At 49.3% G+C, this 9,192-nt stretch overlaps 2 protein-coding genes across 2 annotated transcripts; both read left to right on the forward strand.

The window, feature by feature from the left end:
- Nucleotides 1–4: 4 nt before the first annotated feature.
- On the forward strand, nucleotides 5–5,759 carry LOC109534725 (DNA polymerase alpha catalytic subunit). The gene is made up of 12 exons (XM_019900491.2): nucleotides 5–217; nucleotides 332–532; nucleotides 585–763; nucleotides 816–1,274; nucleotides 1,324–1,488; nucleotides 1,602–1,787; nucleotides 1,851–2,241; nucleotides 2,294–3,016; nucleotides 3,073–3,415; nucleotides 4,102–4,683; nucleotides 4,744–5,453; nucleotides 5,509–5,759. The coding sequence occupies exons 1-12, from the start codon at nucleotides 205–207 to the stop codon at nucleotides 5,724–5,726; spliced, it is 4,170 nt and encodes a 1,389-aa protein (XP_019756050.2). The 5' UTR covers nucleotides 5–204; the 3' UTR covers nucleotides 5,727–5,759.
- A 373-nt stretch (nucleotides 5,760–6,132) lies between these two features.
- On the forward strand, nucleotides 6,133–7,782 carry LOC109534787 (ceramide phosphoethanolamine synthase). The gene is made up of 3 exons (XM_019900574.2): nucleotides 6,133–6,938; nucleotides 6,990–7,282; nucleotides 7,333–7,782. Exons 1-3 carry the CDS (start codon nucleotides 6,313–6,315, stop codon nucleotides 7,746–7,748), a joined length of 1,335 nt encoding a protein of 444 aa, XP_019756133.1. The 5' UTR covers nucleotides 6,133–6,312; the 3' UTR covers nucleotides 7,749–7,782.
- Nucleotides 7,783–9,192: the final 1,410 nt, after the last annotated feature.

A 9,192-nucleotide genomic window follows, 5' to 3' on the forward strand; every position in this document is an offset into this window, starting at 1 on the left:
TTGGTAGACTGTTTGACCTGATGTGGTTAACTTCACTATAGACGCGAAATGTTAAAATGGCAGCGCCTCTAACCTCACTCAGAACGAACGTTTGTTTTGTGGTTTGTTTATCCGAAGATCCAGGACAAACTTTAAATATTCCTGCACTTTGCCCTTAGGATAGAGGCGTTGAGTGTCAGAGGCGGTTAATTCTGAGGCCCCAAAATGTCCGAGCCTGGTAAGTAGGGGCCTCCAGCCTCTAGGGAAACATGAGGCTAATTAAGCGCCCTCATAGCGTGCGTGCAGCCTGAAAATACCCACATTTTTCAACTGGTTGATGTATTTTTTCCAGAAGAAGAGCAAAGGCCCAAAAGGCAGAAGCGCGACACTTCCTACAAAGCCAAGGCCTTTGAGCGGTTCAAGCGGCTGAAAGAAGGCAACCGCAGCAAGTACGAGGTGGGAGAAGTGGACAGTATCTACGAGACAGTCGACGAGAGAGAGTATGAAAATAGGGTGTTAAACCGGCAAGGGGAGGACTGGATTGTGGACGATGGTAAGTGGGGATTGAGCTTTGAGGGTCCAATTGCAAATTGTTGGCGCTCCAGATGGAAGCGGCTACGTTGAAGATGGGCGCGAGATCTTCGACGACGACCTGGATGCGGAGTCAATTAGCAAAGCCGCCGGTAAGGGCAAGGGCGTGAAGCGAAAGAAGGCCGTCTCCGACCCCCGTTCTAAAGGCAACCTCAAGTGCATGTTGGCGAACATCAGCGGCAAGAAAAAAGAGGTACGTTGACGGAAGGCGGCAGAGAATGTCAATCTTGAGATAGATTGTTTAGGAGACGCAAATTGAAGACGACAACACATTGGCGGAAATCCTGGGCGAAATGGACGACGCGCCTTCAACTAGCTCGACCATCGAAGTGAAGCCGTTCGTTCCGCGAAAACAAGTGGCGCAAGACTACTTTAAAAAGTTTGAATCCCGCAAAGTAAACCCTCCAAGGGAGGCTGCAGCAGAGGCGAAGCCACACGTTCCGATTGAGGCTGCGCCCAAATCCCCAGAGCCCCTACCTGTTGCAGAAGACATCAAACCCGCACCAGCGGCAGAGGAGGACGAATTCGAAGACGACCTGGACTTGTCGCGGATTGAGGAAATTGAAGCCCACATACCGGCCATCGACGACAAGAAGCCACTCAAAGAATCTCCGGATCTGTTTCCGTTCTTCGCCAACGGCTGCAGTGAGAGCGAGTCTACGCCTATGGAAGTGGCCGCTCCTTTCGTCGTGGATAACAGCGAGGTAATCCACTGTTTTTCCTCAACAGCGGTCGTTTTCAAGGCTTTTGTAGGTGTTCCGCTTTTTCTGGTGGGACGCCTTTGAGGACGTGGAAAGGCATCGGGGCACAGTCTTCCTCTTTGGGAAAACCTATTGCAAAACCTCCAAGGCCTACGTGAGCTGTTGCGTGGCCATCCAGAACATTAACAGGCAGATTTTCCTGCAACCACGGCCTTTTGTAAGTGTTTTTATTTTTCTGCTGTTGAACTGTTGCTCAATGCTCATTATGTAACGTAGCCTGCAGCTAAGCAAGAGCAATGATTGATTTTCTTACTGGTTTTTACGCTCTAGATGTTGGACGAGCAGGGCAAACCTACAGAGCAGCCAGTCACCTACAAGGATCTCTACTGCGAGTTTTCCACCTTGTTGGCCGAGCCGATGCACATCAAGACCTTCAAAGCGCGCCTGGTGCAGAAAAAGTACGCCTTTGACCCCACAGTGCCACGAGAGTCTGATTACTTGGAAGTGCGCTACTCTGTAAGTTTTTGCCGGGGTTAATAGTTGCAGGAAAAAGCTAATCAAATGGGGTTTTTGTTCCAGGGGACATACCCCAAAGTGAATCTCGACGTGCTGCAATCTAAGCCAAAGTCGTTTTGTCGTGTTTTCGGCCTTAATGCCTCCTTTTTGGAGCTGTTCCTGCTGGACGCCAAGATCAAGGGCCCGTGTTGGCTGGACGTGAAAAGCCCAGAGGTAAAGACCAACCCGCTCAGCTGGTGCAAAGTGGAAGTAGGCTGCAGCTCCATTTCCAATGTGGTGAAGGTAGAGGAGGCCATTCCGCCGCCCCCTTTGGTGGTAACCGCCATAAGCATCCGCCAGCACATCAACGCCCAAACGCATCAGAATGAGGTGCTGATGATTTCCTGCGTGACGCAAACTAGCTATGCCATTGATAAACAGCAGCCCACTCCACCGTTTAATCAGCACTTCTGTGGTCAGTTCTAGGATTAGTTGAGGGAAAATCAGCGATTTTTTTTCGTTTTTAGTGATCGCAGTCCCTTCGCAGCAGCCGCTGCCGCTCAACATGCACGAGCAGCTGCAGAGCTACAAAGGCACGCGAGTCCAGAAAATGAACTCGGAAAAGGCGCTTCTGAACTACTTTGCCGCTCAGTTTAGCAAAATCGATCCCGACCTGATAGTGGGGCATGGATTGAAGGGTTTTCAAGTGGACGTGCTGGCCAATCGGCTCACCCGCCTGGACATCGCCGCCTTCAGCAAATTCAGCCGTCTGAGGCGCACGGTGAAGAAGAAACTCGCCCTTGATTTGTTCACCGGACGATTGGTTGCTGACATCAAAATCTCCGCCAAGGAGCTGATCAAATCGCGCTCTTACGACCTGCCGTCGCTCTGCCAACAGGTGCTGAAGATCCCGGAAAGCCAGCTAATGGACCTGGAGCCGGATGAAGTGGTGAAGATGTTCGACAACGTCCAGGATTTGATTAAGTTGATTTCCTTTACCATGAAAGACACTGCCTGCTGTCTGAAGATTCTCTATGACTTGAACATTGTGCCGCTGGCGCTGCAAATCACCAACATTGCCGGCAATGTGATGTCGCGAACGCTGATGGGCGGCAGGTCGGAGCGCAATGAATACCTGCTGCTGCACGCCTTTCATGAAAAAGGCTTCATAGTTCCCGATAAACAGTATGGCAGAAAAGGCGACGCTTCCGACCCTGATCAGGCCACCCGGAAAAAAGCCACTTACTCAGGTAAGTCAAACGATTTAGCCTTCTTCTACTCACTGCACCATAAACCGTTGTCTCAGGCGGCTTGGTATTGGACCCCAAGGTGGGCTTCTACGACAAGTTTCTGCTGCTGATGGACTTCAACTCGCTCTACCCCAGCATCATTCAAGAGTACAACATTTGCTTCACCACGCTGCCGGTTTCGCTGAAGAACGACGCTCTTCTACTGCCCGATCAAAGCTTGCCGCTGGGCATTCTTCCCATCGAAATCCGGAAACTGGTAGACAGCCGGAAGCAGGTGAAGAGCTTGATGAACGCCTCCGGGCTGTCGCAGGAGCAGAAAATGCTCTACCACATCAGGCAAATGGCCCTTAAGCTGACGGCCAACAGCATGTATGGGTGTTTGGGGTTTTCGCATTCGCGGTAAGCAAAGTCTGTCCAAATTTTTTGGCAGTGTTTTTCTATTACTTGTTCACCGAGCAAGACAAAAATTTGATTTCTTGGCGAGCGCTGGCGGGTTCTGTGAGTCTGAAGTTTTTATTACAATTTGCCGATACATTTTCTATTTGTGTGTATGTTATTTTTGGGGTGCCGAAAATGCCTAAGCAATATTGTGAGGGCAAACAACAGTTCATTTGCTCATATTTTCACCAGATCTTGTATGAGTTTCTCATTTTTTCTTCTATTGTTGTCGTAATCTAACTGCAGGCTTCCCCAACGAAAATAACACGTTGACGCTCGCAGTTAAAGCCAAGAACTGCATTGAGGCAAATTAATGACGAAACAGAAGAAAGTTATTTTTTCCAGTTTATTGTTTACATTCTGCAAATTTAACTCGCTTTTTTTTAACTCCAAGTTAAAAGTGAATTTGCTTTTTTACATGCAAATATAAACTTTGAACAACGGAAAGTAACGGTAGTTTTAAAAACTTCTTTAAAACCGTGCTACATCAATAATACCGGGGTCAACAGAAATAAATCGGAACAAACGCTCAAGCTGGCAAGCACGCAATCCGACAGAAAACCTTGCGAATCAGCCTGTATCAATAAGCTTGTTTGATTGGTTGATGGTGATAATTCGCAACTTTCGATTGATGGTGTTCCTTGTAGATTCTACGCCCGCAACTTGGCAGCGCTGGTGACGCAAAAAGGGCGTGAGATCCTGACCAATACCAAAGACTTAGTGGAGCGCATGTGCTTAGAGGTAGTTTACGGTGACACTGACAGCATCATGATCAACACCAACCTGGTGGACTTTGACGAAGTTCTGAAGATCGGCCACAAAGTGAAGCAGGAGGTGAACAAGCTGTACAAAATGGTGGAACTGGACATCGACGGCATCTTCAAGTATCTGCTGCTGCTGAAGAAGAAGAAGTACGCCGCAGTGACGCTATCGCGCACTAAAGACGGCCAACTAGTCGAAGAGAAGGAGTACAAGGGGCTGGATATAGTGCGCAGGGATTGGTCGCAACTGGCTTGCGAAGCCGGTCGGTTTATTTTGGAGCACATTTTCAGCGACCAATCGGAGGACGATCGGCTGAGCCACATCCGCAGCTACCTGCGCAAGCTGCAGGAGGATCTAACGGAGGGGCGCGTGCCGCTGCAGCTGCTCGTCATCACCAAGCAGCTGGTCAAGGACCCGACCATGTACGCCAATAAGGCCGCCCTGCCGCATGTTCAAGTCGCCCTCAGGTAAGCAGATACATGGCACATATGCCTTAGGGCTCGGTAACTGCAAATTACGCTTTCCAGATACAACCGGGAGCGTGGAGGGCACTTTAGGGAGGGCGACACCATCCCCTATATCATCTGCGAAGACGGCACCTCCAACTCGGCCTCGCAGCGCGCCTTCCATCCAGAAGAACTCAAGCTCAAAGACGCTCTGAAGGTAGACACCAAGTACTACCTGGCCCATCAAATTCATCCGGTGGTGGCGCGCATTTGCGACCCCATCCAGGGGATCGACGCCTATCAGATCGCAGAGTGCCTCGGCATGGACCCCACCTCCTTTAAAAAACCCGTAGTGAAGGCTGCGAGTGTGAGTGAGAACATCACCAGGCCCGAAGTGCGGTACCGGGATGTGGAGAAGTTCTCCTTCCAGTGCTTGAGCTGCAAGGCGACCAATTGCGTGACGGCCCCCATGAAAGGGGACGTCCCATTCCTGGCATCCTGCACCAATGAGAGCTGCCAAGCCAAGCCGCTGGATTATTTGTTTTATGTTCAGAATCAGCTCACCTGCACGATCAGGAGGCACATTCAGCGCTACTACGATAACAAGCTGATCTGCGAAGATCCATCCTGCCCCAACGAGATCCGCAGTCTCCCCCTGCGATTCGCCGGAAAATACCCGGTGTGCACAATGTGCAAACAGTGCGTGATGTTTCGCGACTATACCGAACATCAGCTCTACTGCCAGCTCAGCTACTTTGTCTACCTGTTCGACATCGGAAATCTGGAGAAGAGTAAGAAATGAGCGCGTTGTAGGCGATCTCAACTGAGTGAGTGCGTTTGTTTCAGAGTTCCTACTAGAGGAGGCGGTTAGTCGCGGTTTCCAACAGTTGCGTCAAGAGGCGGAGAGATTCCTCAACGCATCCAGCTACTCAGTGGTCAATCTGCAAGAGCTCTTTGATTTTGTGCTCGGGCGCAAGGAGTCCCCGCCCAAAACCCTCGTGCAGCTGGAAACCACCCAGCCCGACCTGTTCTACGCCGATGAGGACGATGAGGTGGACATTTAGTGATTTTATTTTTAATACATATTTTTTTGTTTATATTTTGTTTGCCATGCTTTGCTTTCTTTTTTTCATCGGCCCCAGAACATTTTCAAATTCCCGAACGCAGTTTCACGATTATGCACTCCCAGAAACTTTCACTGCAAGTTATTTACTGATAAATTGCGGCTTCTACACCATAATGTTGGGATTTTGCACCCGACTGTTTCTTGACTCGACTATTAAGGTATTTTGGCGAATGTTTGGGAACGCAGTTATTCGATTGGAACTTCATTAGTGGCCAAGGCCACTAATCAAAATCCACGTTGCCACTCGTCGGCCATCAAGCGTCCTTGGACGCACATTTCCATCTAGTAAACTATGTGTAATTGGAGTAATTATAATGTCGAGTCGAGAAACGCGGCAACGCCGCCCTGATAGTAGTTGTCAAACTTATTTAGGTTATGTGTACCGTTAACAACAAAGTAAACTTTGCAGGCTGCCCTGTTTGGCTCAGTGTAACAATTACGCAGTGTCCAGGCCGTATTAAATCAGTGATAACCAGTCTCCATGTCAGCACCGCCACTGTTCCTGCTGCTCTACCTTTGAAGTCATGAAAAGTGAAAGCGCAGTCCCACTGGAATGGACTAGTGAGCTTACGAAGGCCTACTTGCAGGGCCAAGGCCTGGAGTCAGGCAGTTTGCGCCTGCTGTGCGACGACAATAGAGTGGACGGGAAATGCCTGCTATCGCTCAACGATCTGGACTTTACATTGGAGCCGATCATCCGGCTGACACTCAGGGACCGCAAGTTGTTGTTTATTGTGTGCAAGGCGCTGCAGAGGGACAATCATGAGGTGCTGGCCGGGCTGGGGGTAGTGAGTGAGACGCCCGAGTCCAGTATTTTCGCGCAACATCATCAGCCCAAGTTTGAGAGCGAGTATGGGGATTTGGAGCACGTTTCCCCGACGCTGTCTGAGGACGGGCGCCCGTTGCGTTTGCCGCCCGATAAAACCAAAGCTTTGCTGAGTTTCTGCTATGTGGTGGCCGTCACTTGGATCACTGCCTTTGTTATGGTGATTGTCCACGACAGGGTGCCCGATATGAAAAAGTATCCCCCGCTTCCAGACATATTCCTCGACAATGTGCCCCATATCCCTTGGGCGTTTGATATGTGCGAAGTCACTGGCACTTTGATGTTCACCATTTGGCTCATCGTGCTTCTATTCCACAAGCACAGGTAGTTGATTGACCTTAGTTAAATTGCCGATGATTCTTAGTGCTTTTGTAGGTTTATTCTCATGAGGAGGTTCTTCTCGCTTTCCGGCACCGTCTTCCTGTTGCGCTGCATAACGATGCTGATCACGTCCCTGAGCGTCCCGGGGACTCATTTGCAGTGCAAGCCGCGCAATAACTTCCTCCAGGGCTCCACCCCTTTCGACAATCTCACTAAGAAGCTGTCGCAGGCCTACATTATTTGGAGAGGCGCCGGCATGTCTATTCAGGGCGTGCGGACCTGCGGCGACTACATGTTTAGCGGCCACACCGTCGCCTTGACCACCTTGAACTTTTTTATCACCGAATGTAAGTTGGGCGCTCGATTGTGGATAAAATGGTGAATGTTCAAATTGCAGATACCCCCCGATATATCTACTACCTTCATACGCTGTCCTGGATGATGAACATGTTCGGGATTTTCTTCATTCTGGCGGCCCACGAGCACTATTCCATTGACGTGTTTGTGGCCTTCTACATAACCAGCCGGCTGTTCCTCTACTACCACACCTTGGCCAATAACCAGGCGCTAATGCAGCGCGACTCTACACGCACAAGGGTCTGGTTCCCGCTGTTCTCCTACTTTGAGGCGAGCGTGGAGGGAATAGTGCCCAACGAGTACGATACGCCTGCCGAAGTCACCAGGCAGTTCTGCGGCTTTGTCAAAGAACTGCTAGTGGATGGCTTCAATTCGTTGGCTTCCATTTTCCAAAGACATGAAACTGTTGCTGCCGTGCAGTCCAACGCAGCTGCCAGCAGTAAGAAAACTAGCTGAGACCTGGGTAATGGATTAATTTATTTTTGTTGAATTCTATGCATTTTATTTGACTCTAAGTACCCGTCTGCTTCCGTCCCGTTTCGTCCCGCTCTTGGGAGGTTCTGTAGGTACTCACCTCCTAAACCGCCTAAGGAGTATCAGTCCTAGATCCTTGATCCTAGACCTAGATAAACCCCTTTTGGCTTAATAGTGGCTGATTTATCGCGGCTATTTTTCAAGAGGGCGCACTACTGCCTCGAAACAGGTAGCCACTGTTTTATTAATACATACACGTAGGATGCAGGACAGGCCATTTAATATTATGAATATATTACAACCGGGCATGAAATCCGATCTACATGTGTTGGGAGCTGGTTATCTGATCGTTTGCGCCGAGACGGAAGACGGGTAATTAAGAGTAATTTAATATTGCGCTACGGGAAAGAGTTATTCGGTTTGGTGCCATTGTGCGATCGCCATGTTTACGGTTTTCTAACTTGGGGAATTTTTTCAGCGCTTGTTAGCTTGCGTAGCAGTGAGAGTACGTGGATTTTTGCTAATAAAGCGGTGGTGAACAGTGCCGGAAATACCATGTTGCGCCCTTAAAAGCTCGCATTTAAGAGGAACGGTTGGTTGGGGTCTTTAATTCTCCAAAATGTTGCATTTTGTCCTTTAAACTCGCTCCTTCATGCGGATGGAGGATGGTGAATAATCACCCAAGGTGCTTTCAGTTTCCAAGCAACCTTAAATGCCGAAATAACTCGCGCTTTGGTGTTGCGCTTCTTGAGGAGGGCAGAGGGTTTTGAGCAGAAATCTCGGCAAACCCTTGGAAAGTTCCACGCATATGCAAAAAGATCGGTTGTCCTTCGAAGTCGCTCTTTACGCACAGGAAATTTTGGGAAAAATTACCAACCTAAAGTGGCGTCCTTTAATGCAACAGACAAACACTAGCGTTTGTTTTGGTTAAGATGAATATTTCGGAAGAATGACCGAAGCAAACCGGGCAAACCCTTGGAAAATTCCTTCAGACACTTAAGGTTGGTGCCCTTTAAGGGTGGAAAACTCGCGCTTTGGCCTTTGAAATCGCTTGTTCAGAAGTGGAGGTTTAGAAGAATGAGCGAACAAATCCAGGCAAAACCTTTGAACATTCCATACACCTGAGGTTGGCGCCTTCAGGGCCGGATTAACCTGTGGTAACCTTCACGCCCGGGGCTAGGATCCCTGCAGAGGCTTTTTTCCAAAAAAAAAAGAAAAGTCGCAATATAGATCTTACCGAGGCCCCCGACATCGTGAGGCCCGGGGCTGTAGCCCCCGTAGCAAGGGCGAATCTAGGAGGGGGGGGGGTCATAACCCCCCCCCCCTAGAAAATGAACATGAAAAAAACCACGCAGATCTAAAACTTCTTGGATTCAAGCCTTTTTTGAAAAAACTGCCAACATTTTTCCATCCATGGTTCACTCTC

Source organism: Dendroctonus ponderosae, unplaced genomic scaffold (genome assembly GCF_020466585.1).
Source record: "Dendroctonus ponderosae isolate FM_Combo_2020 unplaced genomic scaffold, Dpon_F_20191213v2 Dpon_F_20191213_11, whole genome shotgun sequence".
Classification (NCBI taxonomy): domain Eukaryota; kingdom Metazoa; phylum Arthropoda; class Insecta; order Coleoptera; family Curculionidae; genus Dendroctonus; species Dendroctonus ponderosae.

Coding starts and splice junctions, on each gene's coding strand:
- LOC109534787 (XM_019900574.2), top strand. CDS start 6,313: ATGAAAAGTGAAAGCGCAGTCCCACTGGAATGGACTAGTGAGCTTACG. Junction 6,939..6,989: donor CTTCTATTCCACAAGCACAG/GTAGTTGATTGA, acceptor GTGCTTTTGTAG/GTTTATTCTCATGAGGAGGT. Junction 7,283..7,332: donor GAACTTTTTTATCACCGAAT/GTAAGTTGGGCG, acceptor TTCAAATTGCAG/ATACCCCCCGATATATCTAC.
- LOC109534725 (XM_019900491.2), top strand. Junction 3,416..4,101: donor TTGGGGTTTTCGCATTCGCG/GTAAGCAAAGTC, acceptor TGTTCCTTGTAG/ATTCTACGCCCGCAACTTGG. Junction 4,684..4,743: donor CATGTTCAAGTCGCCCTCAG/GTAAGCAGATAC, acceptor TACGCTTTCCAG/ATACAACCGGGAGCGTGGAG.